Here is a 14,756-nt window from a genome sequence, read left to right on the forward strand (position 1 = left end):
CGCGAAATCGTCCTTCGCAAAGTGTATATACATCCGCTTGCCGAACAGAGGACGAACGTCCAACAATGGTTTTTCCCGCGGTTCTGATCTAACAGTTCGACGGCCTTCGGCCATCAAATCAAACTCTGATAGACACGGCCTCTAGATGTGGACGATGAACTTTAGCGAGATGAAATTGATTCTGTCATTTTGTACAATAGAGAATGGCGATTTAATTAGCATGTTTAGCGATGAATAAAACGCATAAGGTACGCAAGATTCTATATTTATCTTTATTTATCGTGTAGCTGTCCGACGTTTTATACACTGTATACTTGTTTATTAACACGACGGGAAAAAAACGTCCGAATAAAAAAAAAAGAAAGGTGAATCGAGCAAACATCCTTCTACTTGATTAGCCTATCCCGAGGTCGGCCGCGCCGTCCATAGTACAAGGTTTGCTAAATCTCTGGAGAACCGTAATCCATTCTCGCGTAGCGACATATCAATTACGTAGCTCGCGGGCACGAGGATAATGGCACGTTCCGAAAAGCGAAGCCTTTCGAAATTGGCGTCGTCCTCGCGAAAAGCGCGCTCTGTTCATTAACAAATCAAACAAACCGTAACGAACGACGTGCTGCCGCGCACGCGAGGACTTTCGCTTGTTTTTCCATGCGCGACGAAAAGCCCACGGGGGAGAATGATTATACGCCGGACGATCGCGACGCGCGACACTTGCGACGAGCGTTTTCACCCGCGCGTGCCGCCGCCGCCGCCGCCGCCGCCGCCGCCCGTGCTGCCTTGCAACCGATATATCGAGGCCGGATGACGGAACGCGCGACCGCGCATGATAATATGCATTTGAAAATTTACGATGGACGCCTAATAATACGCCTTATACAGCGGCGTTGCGCAACAAAACCGAAGAAAAAGGAATGAACGAGAGAAAAACGACTCTTGGCTCGTCTTCGTCGGCGAATCCGTACGCCGACGAGCATTTTCACTTTTGCGAACAACGACCGTCTATTCGCGATCGCTACGCGAGTACGCGTGTGCTGATGGCGCCCGTCCGATCGATTTCGCTTTCCATTTCCGGCAAAAAGACCGCGGCTAATGGTTATTTTCCTCGGCTGACAAACCAAGTTGAAGTTATTTACGTTCTTGTTTGCCACTCCATTGACTTGAACTACGCGACTCACCTCGAATCCGGCTTGTAGAAAAAGCGCCACAGCGATCGGCGAAGCTGAAGCACGCGTCTCGTGGATCGAGTCAAGATCTCCCAAATCGATCAAATCGACGACTTTCTATATCCTTTAGTTGCCACGCGGAAAGGAATTCCACCTGCTGTCGATTGTCACGGAAAAAAAAATACAAAGAAGAGCGATCTCGATGGACAGCGTGGCCGAGCACCCCTGCGTTTCGATCGTCGAGTGGTGCGTTTCGCGGGCTGACGCGCAAGTAAGGCGAAAGTCATTGGGAAAGAGAAAGGAGCGAAATTCCTCGCGCCTGGGTGTAACGGACGACGCGATTCGGAGAGCTTCGAGCTCGCGTTAAAAGCTCGATCGAATTAGCGGTGCGATCCAACTGAAAAGTCTCCCATCTCCAGTTGAGAAGACTGGAGTGATTTGGCGATCGGCCGACGGCGGAGCGGCACTCCAATGATTCGCGCCCTCTTTTGCGTTGGCGCGCGAGGAGACAGTCAGCCCGGCTGACGCGCTGAATTTCAAGGTGCCGCCGTGGCGCTCGCCGAATTTCGTGTCGCAACGACCCAATTCGGTCGATCGCCAAAGACCGGACAATGTGCCGCCTAAGTCCGGCGCGTCCTTCCTCCGCGAGCGAACGTGACTTTTTCTCGTATTCTTCGAAATGCAAATTCGACGAGCGAATTAGCCGCGAGAGGCTTACGACCGATCTTATTTATGCATGCATACTGTAGGTGAGAGTTCAGATTTATTAGCCGGCAAAAAAATCCTGACTTGTTTTTTCTAATCGATTATTTTCGATGTGAAATATTGCACGATCATCGCGAACGCACGGCATTCGTGCGAGTTCGAAAATTCGATCGGCTAGCCCGTTACCAGTTGAGAATAATTCAACGCGAGCGACGGAGTCCAACGATAGCGCGTACCCCGCTTCAACAAGGTAATCGCGCGGCGGCGACTCGTCACCTCGGCCGCAAGAGTAACGTAATCCGCACGAGAGACGCGCGCAGTAGCAAAGAGGGAACCCTGGCACGTGCGACGACGCCGACGACTTGCCGCTGTTGTTTTTTTTTTGTTTTCTCGCGGTCGCGGAATGTAACGAAGATGCTCCCGATGCGCGGAATGTTCATTGCTCGCGCGCGGAGCCTCGCGCGGCGAAGCAGAGACGGAGGCGAGGCTTTCATTGAAATGCAGTGCGATTACAGCGAGGTGCGTGCGTTTCGTTTGACGCTCCTACGAGCGATCGTCGTCGATACATCACGCGCACGTTGCGCAATCACCTGGACTGCATTGCAATTTATATTCATTTCCTATGGCTCGCCGGCGTAGACCGTACGCGTCGAGGATCGGAAAATGCAATTGCGACGGAGACATAGACGCAGCCGCGTATCGAAAGAGACGGCAAAATTACAATGAGATGCTTGTTCTTCACTTAACGCTCCTGTGAATAATTGTCATCCATTAATCGCGCGCGTACATTGCGTTGTAGATGCTCTTCGCTTTTTTACGCTACGAGCGCGCGTGTCGAGGATTAGAAAGTGCTTCTCATTATTGTCACGCCGATTTTTCCATATGCTTTTGTCAAGCTAAGCTGGATTATGCTTTTCTTTCTTTGTGCGCCATAGAGATTCGGTGGCGACGGCAATGAGAATTACTTCGTTCGCGGCTGCAACATTCCCGTCGCAAAATCGTTTGGGCGCAATTTCTCCTCCGTGTGTAGGCGCATTGTGCAACGGCTGTATAAACACGCGTGCACTCTAAAACAATACGCGTGTATGTACATTATACATACACGTACTTTCTCATTTCACAAGATCGCGTCTAGTACATAATGCCTTAATTACCGACGTCGCGAATCGTTGGAAAGAAAAGGACGAAAATGACGCAATCGATACGAATCGCTCTTAATTTTTTTGTTGCCTACTTTCTATATAAGCCGTCTGAATTAGCGGGCACCGGCTGCGCGCCGCGCAGAGAAAGCGCGCGCGGCGTTACGCGTCGTCGTCGAGAAAATCGAACAACTTGAGAGAGAACAACATATATAACCGTCTCGTTACATCTGCCCGTGTACGAGCTGGTTGCCGGCGCAGTTAGCGCTCGCGATTGAAAATCGTTGAGATTGCTCGTCGATTCGCGCACTAGCTACGAGCCTCTACCGGAGCCTCGTTTTTCTTTCTCCCGTTCCGTTGATGTGAGCGCGCGCCACGGTCGCCATCGATTCGCGGGCGCCTACCGCCGAACAAACGTTTCCGCGTTCGCACAGCGCGGACGAGAGAACGCCGAGATCGCTTTGAAACCCTGGTATGCCAACGTCGAAATGATCGACTCGACCCGCGCGGACTCGTAATTCCGAATAATGAAACGACGGCGTTGAGCAACGACGCAGACGTGTCGGCGCGGCGAGTCGCCGATAAAATTGGTTTCGCGAGGAAAGTCCACTTCTGTCGCGGCTATTAATTTGCTCGCGCCGCCGCCGCCGCCGCCGCCGCCGCCGCGCGCGATACGTGTCAAGGTCTCAGAAGCGCGCCGATGATAAAGAACGCGAGAAACGGGGAAACGAAAGCGCGACGATGCGCTTAGACGACGCGGGGCCGCTCCTTTCTCTTTTTCGTCTCTTTCTTTCCGTTGTTCCTCCCTTTTTTGGCTCTGGCGTTTCGACCGCGCGAGACGACAAGCGACACACGCTCGTGCGCGCATAGCGAAAGCACTTTCGCTCGGCGCGAGCGCCGCTTCGTATTCGGAGCCGTGCGCTCGCGAAACGCTTTGCGATCGCGGTCAATGCTGCTTCACCCCGCTGACCATTGTGCCCGGCGCGCGTCGTTTCGCCGCGGACAGACAGAAAATTTAGCGGGCCGTCGCCTCGCCTACCCCCTCCCCGCTCGAACGAGCACAGGCGCGCCGCGTCTCTTACGTAACTCGCGCACATTGAAAATCAATTACGTAACGTCAAGACATAATAACGCGTAACCGCGACGAACGCAAAGCCGAGCGCAGCTCGAAACGCGCGTCGAACAGCTGTTCGCGCCGGAGTAGAGTGGAATTTGGCGCTGGAGGCGAGTTCGCGGGGAGCTTCTGCGTACGCGCTAAAAAGTGAAACTGCCGATGAAAGTGAGCGCGCACGCGTTGCAATGTTTCCTTTTCTTTGCAGCGTCGCGCCGACTTAGTTTGCAATGCCGAGAGAGCGAGAGACGTTTCTTCTGCTGCACACGCACGCGAGACGCTCGCTTCGCCGTCGATGACTATGCTTGCGAGAGATCCTGCCGGTTCTTTTGCACTTACGGCAGAGTCCTCGTGGCGTCTGCTATTAAATGCCGAGGAAGAAATGATAATCGGTTCGGTATAATAGCGACGTTTATGCGTGGCATCGAATAATCGTAAAACTGAAAACGCTGCGCGCCTTAGATTTTATGTATTCGCCGGGAGATACGCGGGGTCTTTAAAAAAATGAATTACCATAAACAATCCTATGCCGAGGAAAAAAAAATAGACTTTTTTCTTTGAACCCACGTTGATGAATTAATCCTTATCATGAGTTTCGCCATGAATAGATGAAGCAATCGACGAAGAATCTCAATGATTTCAATTATTATCGCCGTCAAGTGACGTCGCGACGAGCACGACAATTTTCGCTAAAAGCGTTACGTAAAGAGACGCGATTAGACGAGAGATGAACATTGAGGAGTCGCCTGCCGCCGGCGAGGAAAGTTGCACGGACTTTTCGGCTGCGGGAAATCGACTCGCGATAAGCAGCTGCCCTGTGCGCCGACAATTACGTTAAACTCGCGCACGCGGCACTCAACGTCGAATCCGACGCCCGCGACGATCGCGAATTGTTTTTGGCCGATCTGTCTCTCGGACTTTCGAGTTGACTTATCGAAAACCAAATCGCCAAGTTTCGAGAAAACCAACTGTTGCTCGACTATTTACAATTGACATTATCTCGCGCTGTGCAAACAAAACAAAACTGCCGCTATTCCGAAGTCTGTGCTTACGTTACCAACACAGAACCGAAGAAAAAACCGGCGATCCAGAGTAATGTATGTATATGTAACTCGAGTCACGCACCTCGTCCAGCAGTTGTAACGTTCCGGTTTACCGGTAGAATGTCGCCTCCGTTTTTTATTTCTCCGATGCATTTTCACCGATTACGCGTGCCCGTCATCGCCGCGTTACATAGGTACATCGCGAAATCCCGATAACCTTGGGCGAAGGGCGAACTTCCTCGAAACAATCGTTGTAAAAGAAGAAGAAAAGGAAAAGAAAAAAAACTTGGGCGCTTTTTGCCACGATTCGTCGTCGCACTTTCTATTGGCTTGAGTTTCGAAACACATTCGGCCGGGAAGTTGGGCGTGCGGCCAATATTTGACAATGGAAAGGTGAGACCACAGGCACCTCCTTTTCTTTTTGGAAAAAAAGATGTAATTGCAACTACTTTCTCGGATGCTCGCTTTCGACGTCATTTCCCACAATGAGATGTTTTCGACGACGACTCCGCGAAGAAAAAAAAGTACATCTCGTTGGCTTTTTTACCTCTTTCACGGGAATAATTAAAGTTTAGATGCCCTCGCGAGACTTTCACTCGTGGAAGGCGAGATAAAAAGAAAAAAAAAGAAAGAAAAAAAAAAGAAATAGGAAGAAAGAGAAGCTATGCGGGACTCATCTTTATAAATTTCTCACGAGCGAGCGCAGATTCGACGCGTGTGTTTTCACTTTCGGAGTAGATAATTTGAGATGCGCTCGCGCATACCGAAACTTTGGCGCGAGCGCGCGCGTGGATCCTTGCTACTTGAATGCCGTAATTTCCGCGTAAAAAAGAGACTTTCTTTATACTCATTGGAGAGAAATATTTTGGAAGATAAATTTCACTTTCTCCGCTTTGTTGCCATGTTGACCGGCTTCCTTCCTTGCATCTAATGAGATCTCAACCTTCGTGAACATCATCATCATCTCGCGACGTGCAGTGATAATCGCGAATAATTTTTTGACGTTCTTTCTACGCGTAATTAGGCAATTTCGTGCGCTACGGAAAGTAGGACACCCTCGCTCGCGGACACTTGAATATTTCACAGCGCGTGTGCATTATCGACTCGCGCTACACGTATATCGACAGTAAGTGGTATGCACCTTGAACGTAACAATCGACCCTTAGCCCTTTTTATATTTGAGCTTACGAGCCGTACCAACAATCCTCTAACTTGCATGTCACTGTCATCGGATGTTAAACATCAATTAGTGCGCGTTAAATATACTCTTCGCACATTGCGCCGATGCCTCGTAAATACTTCATCTTTAATAAACCCACGGCAGAACGTTTATTTGACTTGAATAGGCGCTAAAACGCGATGACTAAATTAAACGATGATATTTCTTGGCGAGACTCGAGAAAATCGTAAAAATAATTTTCCTTTTTCGAGATCGATGTTGAAGCTACAGTGGAAAGTTGAAGAAACCGAATGGAAAAGAAAACTCACTCTTGAGGGCCCAAATTTCCTGTCGCCTGAGTCCCTCGATGTATCTCGTGATATCTCTCTCGCACTCTTGATTCAAATTGTACGCGCCTTCGACCCAGTTATTCGCCAAATTTCTCGCACTAAATATGTCGAGGGCTTCGACGAGCGTCGTCCAATTGGACGTTGGACGGGGATTAAACTGCACAGGACTCGCGTCGGCTATATGGTCTTTGGCAGGTTCACTGGAATCCATAGTTGGTATGATCGATTGTCGGCCGATGATCGTCTCTTCGCTGTCGCAGATTATCCGACCGCAGCTCGACAGCAGCACCAACAACAGTATCCTCGCGTTCGCTTGCATCTTGACTCGGTGGTTCCGTTGCCAAAGCCTACTAGACAACTGCTTCCTCCTTGGTCCTTGTTTGGCGTTGACCGAGTGTGCGCGTGGTTCGTTCACCAAGGCATCGTGACGAGTGCTCGGTCGCGGATCATACCGAGTCGATCATCCTCGAACGGCACTATCGAGCCACGAGTTGTCTTCCCCTATTTCTCGCTGATCAACTGACGAAACGCCGTATTGCAGTGGCCATGCGAGCTCGCAGTCGCGACCGAGTCAGTCATCACTTTGGGGAAAGGAGCGAGCGGAGGAGGACACCGTATGTACACTTGTGGTCCTGTAGGTCGGCGGGTCGACGAGCGACTGTAAAAGCCGAGCGATACTCGCACGGGAGGAGGTCTGTTGGCACTCTGCAGCACCACACAAAGCTTCGGAGCTCGCTTGCTTGGCGCGGCGTTTCCAAGTTTAAAAGTGGTCGCCGAGGTGGGGAACCGCAGTGAAAACGGTGGCTGCCTGCCGGGCTACGTCTCTCTCTCTCTCTCTCTCTCTCTCTCTCTCTCTCTCTCTGTCTCTCTCTCTTTCTCTCTCTTTTCGTGAACTGCCTCCGCGCAATAGTCACGACCGATCGTCACGATGGTGAAAGAAAGAAAGAGAGAAAGAGAGAAAGAGAGAAAGAGAGAAAGAGAGAAAGAGAGAAAGAGAGATGCTGCGCCTGAACCAATCCTGCGCGCTTTTCTGGGAAGGGGGAGGGGGAATCGGTTGCAACATTGACGAATCGCTGTAAACCTTCGGGGTTACTTCAGACATTAAAACTCTTTACTTCATATTTTGCTCTATTTTTTCCCCTTGCTCTCGGTTGACGAACGCGATGGTATTACGAGTTGCTTGTCACTTCTGATCTCGCATGCAAGGTGAAGTGATCGCTGAGAAAGCTGAAAAACTAACGCACGCATCTTTTTTTCTATGCAGCGCAGACACGTCTTAATGTCACCAAGTGTTACCAAGATGTGTACAAGTATATGTACAATTTTTCACTGTGTAAGCCGTGTAATTGAAACTTCTCCTCGTACAGAAAAAAAGAAGGTGACATTATAAAAATCTAGGGCTGTTCGCAATCACAAATATATGTACAACGTTCAAGACGCACGTGATTATCCTTAACCTTACACTCTAGGCAACTCTCGAGATAACCGATTCCTCCTGAGACCAGTGAACTTCGAGAGTCCGCGCACGAGGACTCGATCGATCGACGCACGCTCGGGTAAGCAAACGCGCTTCAAGTCTCGTCCCGCACACGTCCTATCGAAATAGTATATCTCGATACTAGTTCGAGAAAGTGATTTGAGCCTCGCATGGACACGTTTGGGCCCAGCGAAGAAGCGAGGGTGAAGAGGCCACACCAGACTCCAATCGCTTTCTCGCGCATGTACCTCGAGCTGATCGTTCGACGGGAGGTGCGCTCGCTTTCCCCGGTGTGCGCCAAGCGAATGCCGAGAAATCAAGCTGGACGTACATGCGCGTGATTTGGGGCTCGAGTGCGGCGAAATGTATTATTCAACGATTGCCAGCGATGACCGCGTTCAATTTGCTTGTAACAGCTTCCGCTGTCTCCGCGCGTTCCTTCTCCAGCATCGCGTCGTTACGTTCGCGAGCGTGCGTGCACGGCTTTGCACTGTCTTTCGACCCGCATCCTCGAGTGTGTTTGCACTGGCAAACGTGCAGCGACGTCAATCGGCGCCTCCCTCTTGACGTAGCCGCGGTTCGACGAACGTCGCGCCACAGCAACGCAACATGACCCACGACAAAACTGAGCTTTCCCTGAATCCCTGAAAGCGGCGATGCGTCGATTCGTCTTGAGCTTATCGCGCCCGAATCCGCGCTCGCGTCGAAAGCGGGCACTCGTGCTTCTCTCTTGTACGGAGTGTCGTCGACCAAAACTTTGCGATTGTGACCGCGCAGCCATTTGCGCGAGGGATGTTGAAAGGCTACGCACGCGCCTCGTCAAAATTATCGGTCTCGGCATGAAAATTCACCGCGTGGAAAATAGCTTGACCTTTGATTGGAGATTACGCACGGCAGTCGAAGTGGAGCTGATATTCGAGGAGGCGCGGCAAAGAAAAGCCGAACTGCATTGATTTGCGAACGGACGGTGTCTACCCCTCACGTCTTGCGCGCGACTTCGTTTTTTCACGCGCAACTGCCTTCTGACGATTGCAACATTTTGCCTGCATACATGCGGGATAATCTCTAGCTGAATAATACCGTAGCTTTATACGTCGTCGCAGCGTTAATAAGACTAATCGCCGTTGTTTTCTTTTTTCAATTTTAACTGTTTAACCGAGTTCAATTAAGTCGTCGAGGTAACATACACATATACTTTACGTTGCCACGAGACGCAGCATTCGAATAATTACAGTTCACCATTGTGAGTTGGATAAGTGATGAGCACCGCATAACTTTCCAATTAATAAGACAATGACAATATTTCAAACTCGACAGATTAGACTCGCTTCGATTTCTAAAACTCGCAAAGATGAAAGTTAATGTATTCTTATAAAATAGACAGATAGAAAATGTCCTCAATATGCATGCAACATAGCTTAAATACTGAACTTGAATTTATTGTTATTGCCATTTAGCTCATCGCGATTCAAATTGTCATCTCGATCACTCGATCGTAAATCGACGGTCGCTGAAGCTGGGGTGCTTTGAGCAGCAGTCGGCGCAAAAAATGGAACCATCGATCGTCGTCATTTCGACAACTTGTCTTTAGTCGGGTTATGTATTCGTCGGTCATCGAATTGCGACTCGGACCGGCCAATGCGACGTGGGATTTGGGATCGGCAGCGAGGATAAAATGTTATGTAGCACCATATCCGCGCCGAGCGTAAGGTTGCCCAATACGTGTCAAGGTCGCAAGCAGCAGCAGCAGCAGCAGCAGCAGCAGCAGCAGCAGCAGCAGCAGCAGCAGCAGCGGCGGCGGCAGTTCGGGTGTCATCCGAAGAGAACACTTTTCGTGATTGCTCCACTCCGAAATGATTCAGTCATCGTATACACGCGACGATTATAGCCATCATCACCGCGTCGCGCGCCATGTATATCCGTTTCTCCGAGGTGCAACGTTGCTTCGTTGCTTCGCGGATTGATCGGCAGGAGACGCTCGTTCGAAGGAAAGGAATGGAAATGAAACGTCGAAGACAGTCGAAGTATCGACTCGAATATATGTAATTGCATAGCTGAGAAAGAAGAGAAGCACGCGCACACACATGCGCGACGCTCTTGACACAGTAATTTCCTATTCGAGCGCGCGGCAATATGGGAATCAATGAACTCAATCTCTCCTTCGCCAACAATGGAAAATAATTATAAATCTTCGGCTGCGATATAGTCATGTCTGTAGAGATAGCGAGTGCAAAAACTGCGCGAAAATCCGCGTGGAATCGATCGATCGTATGGAAAAAGAAGAGATACGATGATAAACTCGATAGCAATATGCGATAGGAAAGAAACTTTCGTCGTATTAGGACTGCTATTCTTTTTTATCCGACGTCGGCTCTACTAACAGATTTCGCGCTCGTTCTTTTGCAGAACGATAAGACACCCCGTCACTGTTGTAACAGCTTGCTCTCCGTTCGAAAATCAGTGCTAGCAACAGGCAGATTCACGATCATCACACGCGTGCAGCAGCAAAAGAGAAGTATTTCTTTTTTGTTTCTCTTTTCTTCTAAAGCCATTTTCCATTCTCGAGCCACGATCAATTCGATCATTCCACTGCTATGTAGCGCGTACCGATAATAAGTTGCTCGAAAGCACCGTGAAGAGGAAATCAATTTGATTATCACACTTCACGCTCGCGCTCGTGAGAGCACAGAAAATATATTTTCCGAAGAGCCGTGTCTAACGGCCACATCAGTGGCTATCGAAAAACTCGAAAAGATACTTATGGCAATCGAGCCACTAGTAGCGTGATAATTTAAGCGTCAGAAATTTCGTGTAGGCCGTATCCGCCGCCACACCTTTCACACGCGCTTTCCTTCAAAATTTACAGAAAAGTAGGTCGTGCGCTCGCCCGAAGCAATATATCGGGGGAGGTTTGGAGGTCATCGTCATTCTCCATCGTCGCGCAGCCTTGAATATGTGGAACGACCACAGGTAGCTGTGGTGTAGTTCACCCTCGATATTATTGACTCTCGTAAAACAGTTTTGAGTCTGAAAATTAACCGTAATCCAATTATTAACAAATTATTCCATGTTGGATATTTCAATAATTATAAAAATTATAATTTGTAAACATTTGGATGCTATTCTTCAGCTCAGACGTCATCGGTTTTAAGTATGCGTTCACGCATATTCGCAGCATCGTTGAACGATGAAGAACGTATTTGTACTGATTTTATCTGAAAGGTAATCGCGAATAAACACATAGGCATATGTGCTCCTATCGTTTTTCAAATTGGCCCATTATTTTACGATGAGTGGATCTCCTCTTGGCGTAAAAATTCTTTCGCAGTGAATGATGAGTAAAGGCTTTTGAGGAATGAATTATGAAAATTAGAAGCAAAATAGTTTTAGAAAATTCAATACAAGCTGACGCTTTTTATACTTTGTTCAATTACGTCTGCGGTTTAAAAGTCACCTTAAGATGTAATTGGCAATTTACGTTGCACGCGCGCGAACGAGCATCATTAAATTTTGATTTTTTGCACGAAATATAAGTTCAATGTCGCGCATTGTTGAAAATCTATCTTATAAAAACCTTTTCCCCGTGTGACTCACTGCTTTATTATTATCCGTATTACACATCACTCGAGATTTTTACGTTATTGCGATATTACTTAAGGCGCAACGATTAAACTTTCTGTACGTTAAGAACACTAGCACTGACTTTTTCAACAGTTAAGCCTGGCGCTACGCAGTCATAATTATGCCACAGTTTCCTATTAAGAATTACATAGTCAACGACAACCGCATCGTTTTCGCTTTACTCAATCATCGAACGGTCACAATCAAACGGCGCGGAAGCGCCGCCACGTATACTTAAAAACTTTCTCCGCGAATCCTATTCCGCGCAAAAGTCAAACAATCATCGTGCTCGTAACGAGTGGATCCCCGCGAAAATAGCGACGGTTCAAAGAAATAATTCGAACAAATTACGCGCGGAAAGATGATAATCAAGTTACGCGACCAAATTCACATTCGAATGCCCCGTAACCTCATAAGCAACGTGACTTTACGGTTGTTTGACTTGACAGGATCTTATAACTTGACTATCATGCTATTTCGTAACTGTCGCTTCCTTGATTAAAATATTCGAGAAAAAGACGCGGCGTTTTCACCGAAGAATAAAGCCACACACGCGCAACCCATGCATCGATGTAGAGCTCTTTCTCCCTGACAACGGTTCCCGAAGCTTTTCTCTTCGCCGACGTCAATCAAGTATGCTAAGACTATCTAAGACGTAAAAAGATAGAATTTCGACACATCGAGGAGTGCATCGCGGAGTGGCTATCGGCCGCCCATTTCGAAAAGAAGAAGCAGCAACTACTCGTTATTTCTCGGATACACGCAAGCCAGAATGCAAGATCGCGCAGGAAGTCTCAAAGTAGTCTCGAAGCAAAGCATTACCGTGCGATTGCAGAGTTCGTCCCTCGTTGAAAGCACCCAGCTGGCAGTCGGCGAATCTGCCCGCCGTAATGATTTTCGATTCGCGCGCGCGCGTGGGACGCTCTTTTAATTTGCAAGGAGAGTTGCGATTGTCCGCGTTGGCGTTGACGCCGGGATGACTAACGGGGCTTCGCGCGCCAGTCGAATATAGTACGTTCGGTTATCGATGGGCTCGTGTGCGTGTACACGCGTCTCTGGATAGTAGCTATTGTATCGACACTGAATCAGCATTCTTTTTCGAAAGTGAAAATATGCTACTCTCGTGCTCCTAGCTTCCCGAGTTATCGTTTTACACAATGGTCTTTTGGATAGCTACCGCTTACGTTTCTTTGTTATAACATTAATTAATTGATCGAGGTACGGGACACTATCACTTGTATGCTCGATTATCGTTAATGCATTGATATAATAACGACTCTTGGCTTCAAGATCATATTCTCCAGTATATATCGTATAACGAGAGATTCAATTAGCACGAATTGCCTATTAACGAAGTAGTTGTATCAGGAGGAAGCGAAACCGGTTTTACTGTCATTCCTTAAAATGTTCAAACCAGATAGGAGAAAATGCTCCGACAATTTTCAGAATAAATCATCATGATTGAAGTGAACGAACAAATTCAATTACGAACAAATTGATGAGCCTGTGGTTGTCGGCTGATTAATTAATTTGTAACTTGGCAGTTTTAGCATGAATATTTTCTTGTGGTCAAAATCTGCAGAAAACTGGAAAGTCAAAGATAATTATTCAATTTTTTAATGGTACTTTTCGTGGATAACACTTCACACCATAGAAACCTAAATGTAGAATCAAATAAAACAATGGCAGTCTGAAACATGGGTGCTTCCGTATCGTAATCACCTCGTCTTACAGCATTTAACACGATAAATTAAGTGTAAACTTTACCATTTTTTTTTTAATTAATAGAAACGACGAATAAAACCTTGCGGTGTGAAAGTTTTCAGACAAACGAAATTGCTTATCATGTCGCTATTAGTGTACAAAAGACAAATTCACCTGACGTCGCAGCTGGAAAGTAAGGGTAAAAAATTGGAATTACACAATGCTACTCATTACGGGTTAAGTAAGATCTTCTAGTGACTGTTATGTTAGACGGGCGCGAATTGCGTTCGAAACGTAATATTGCACTCGTAATCCACGATGTTACGAGGAAGAAAGCCGCGCGTGCAATGCTCCTTGCCGCAGACGTCGTCTGGGTCTGATTTACGATTGATAATACACTCCGTTTTTGTCTTGCGGCTGCGTCAATTGAAAATTTTTCGAGCGTTACCCGCGCCATGCTCGTGTGGCAGTACAGCTCCAGACGATCGTCGCAAGTTTTCGAATGCGGACGTCCCGGTAACGCGTACTTTGCTTTACGCGTGACACCAAATCAAACTGTCAAATATCATTTTCAAAATCAAGTTTAATTACTGAAAAATAATACATTGTAATTGATCCATCCACAAGTCTGAACATTTGAGGCAACTATGCACAAATGTACTTGCACTTATGTCTCATACATGGCATTTGCTTTCTGATTATTTACGATTCTGTCTTGAAAGTAAGATTCATTGCTGAGTTTTTAAAAAATACGTGCACACCAATATTATGACGAAATTATATTTCAATAGATTCTTGAAGTAATAGACTTTTGAAAGGTGACAAAATTGACGGTCTATCTCCTGGATAAATGTTACATAGTTCCAGGATATTTACAAAATTGAAGTCGAACGCAACAATTATGTAAAAGCGCGTAATACTATTATTGTTGCTCAATTTTGAGATGTGACGTGCATAATTATGCCAAATTACATAAAAATGAAATTTAGAAGATAATTAAGGAAATTAAATTTTCAATCTTGGCATAATAAAGTGGCAAGTAACAATGGAAATTTTTTCGAAATTACTAATCAATTTTTATACGCATATGATTGCATTTAGAGTGGGTTGGACGCGTTACTTTTAACCCGTAAATTCTAAAATGTCAAAATCAGTATAGTCACAAGCCTAAAAAAGTTGAGCATAGCAATTATTCTCAATAATTCAGGTGTACCTAGGCGTAACTGACGTGATTGTCGGTGTGTATCGACGATTTGGTCTATGTGCAAAAAGCCAGACATT

General features: G+C 47.1%; 1 protein-coding gene across 4 annotated transcripts in view; it reads right to left on the reverse strand.

Annotated features, from left to right (window-relative positions):
* Positions 1 to 14,756, reverse strand: part of LOC131664550 (nose resistant to fluoxetine protein 6) — a 39,169-nt gene that overhangs the window by 6,543 nt on the left and 17,870 nt on the right. For 3 of the 4 annotated variants that reach the window (XM_058935748.1, XM_058935747.1, XM_058935746.1), the window contains exon 1: positions 6,653 to 7,376. The exons of the other annotated variant lie outside the window; for it this stretch is intronic. In XM_058935748.1, the coding sequence (XP_058791731.1) occupies positions 6,653 to 6,992 (340 nt within the window). In that variant the 5' untranslated portion in view covers positions 6,993 to 7,376. Of the gene's footprint in view, positions 1 to 6,652; positions 7,377 to 14,756 lie in introns of those variants that run through there. 4 annotated transcript variants of the gene reach the window in all.

Source organism: Phymastichus coffea, unplaced genomic scaffold (assembly GCF_024137745.1).
Source record: "Phymastichus coffea isolate CEN01 unplaced genomic scaffold, Cenicafe_Pcof_1.1 PCOF00044, whole genome shotgun sequence".
Taxonomy (NCBI): Eukaryota; Metazoa; Arthropoda; class Insecta; order Hymenoptera; family Eulophidae; genus Phymastichus; species Phymastichus coffea.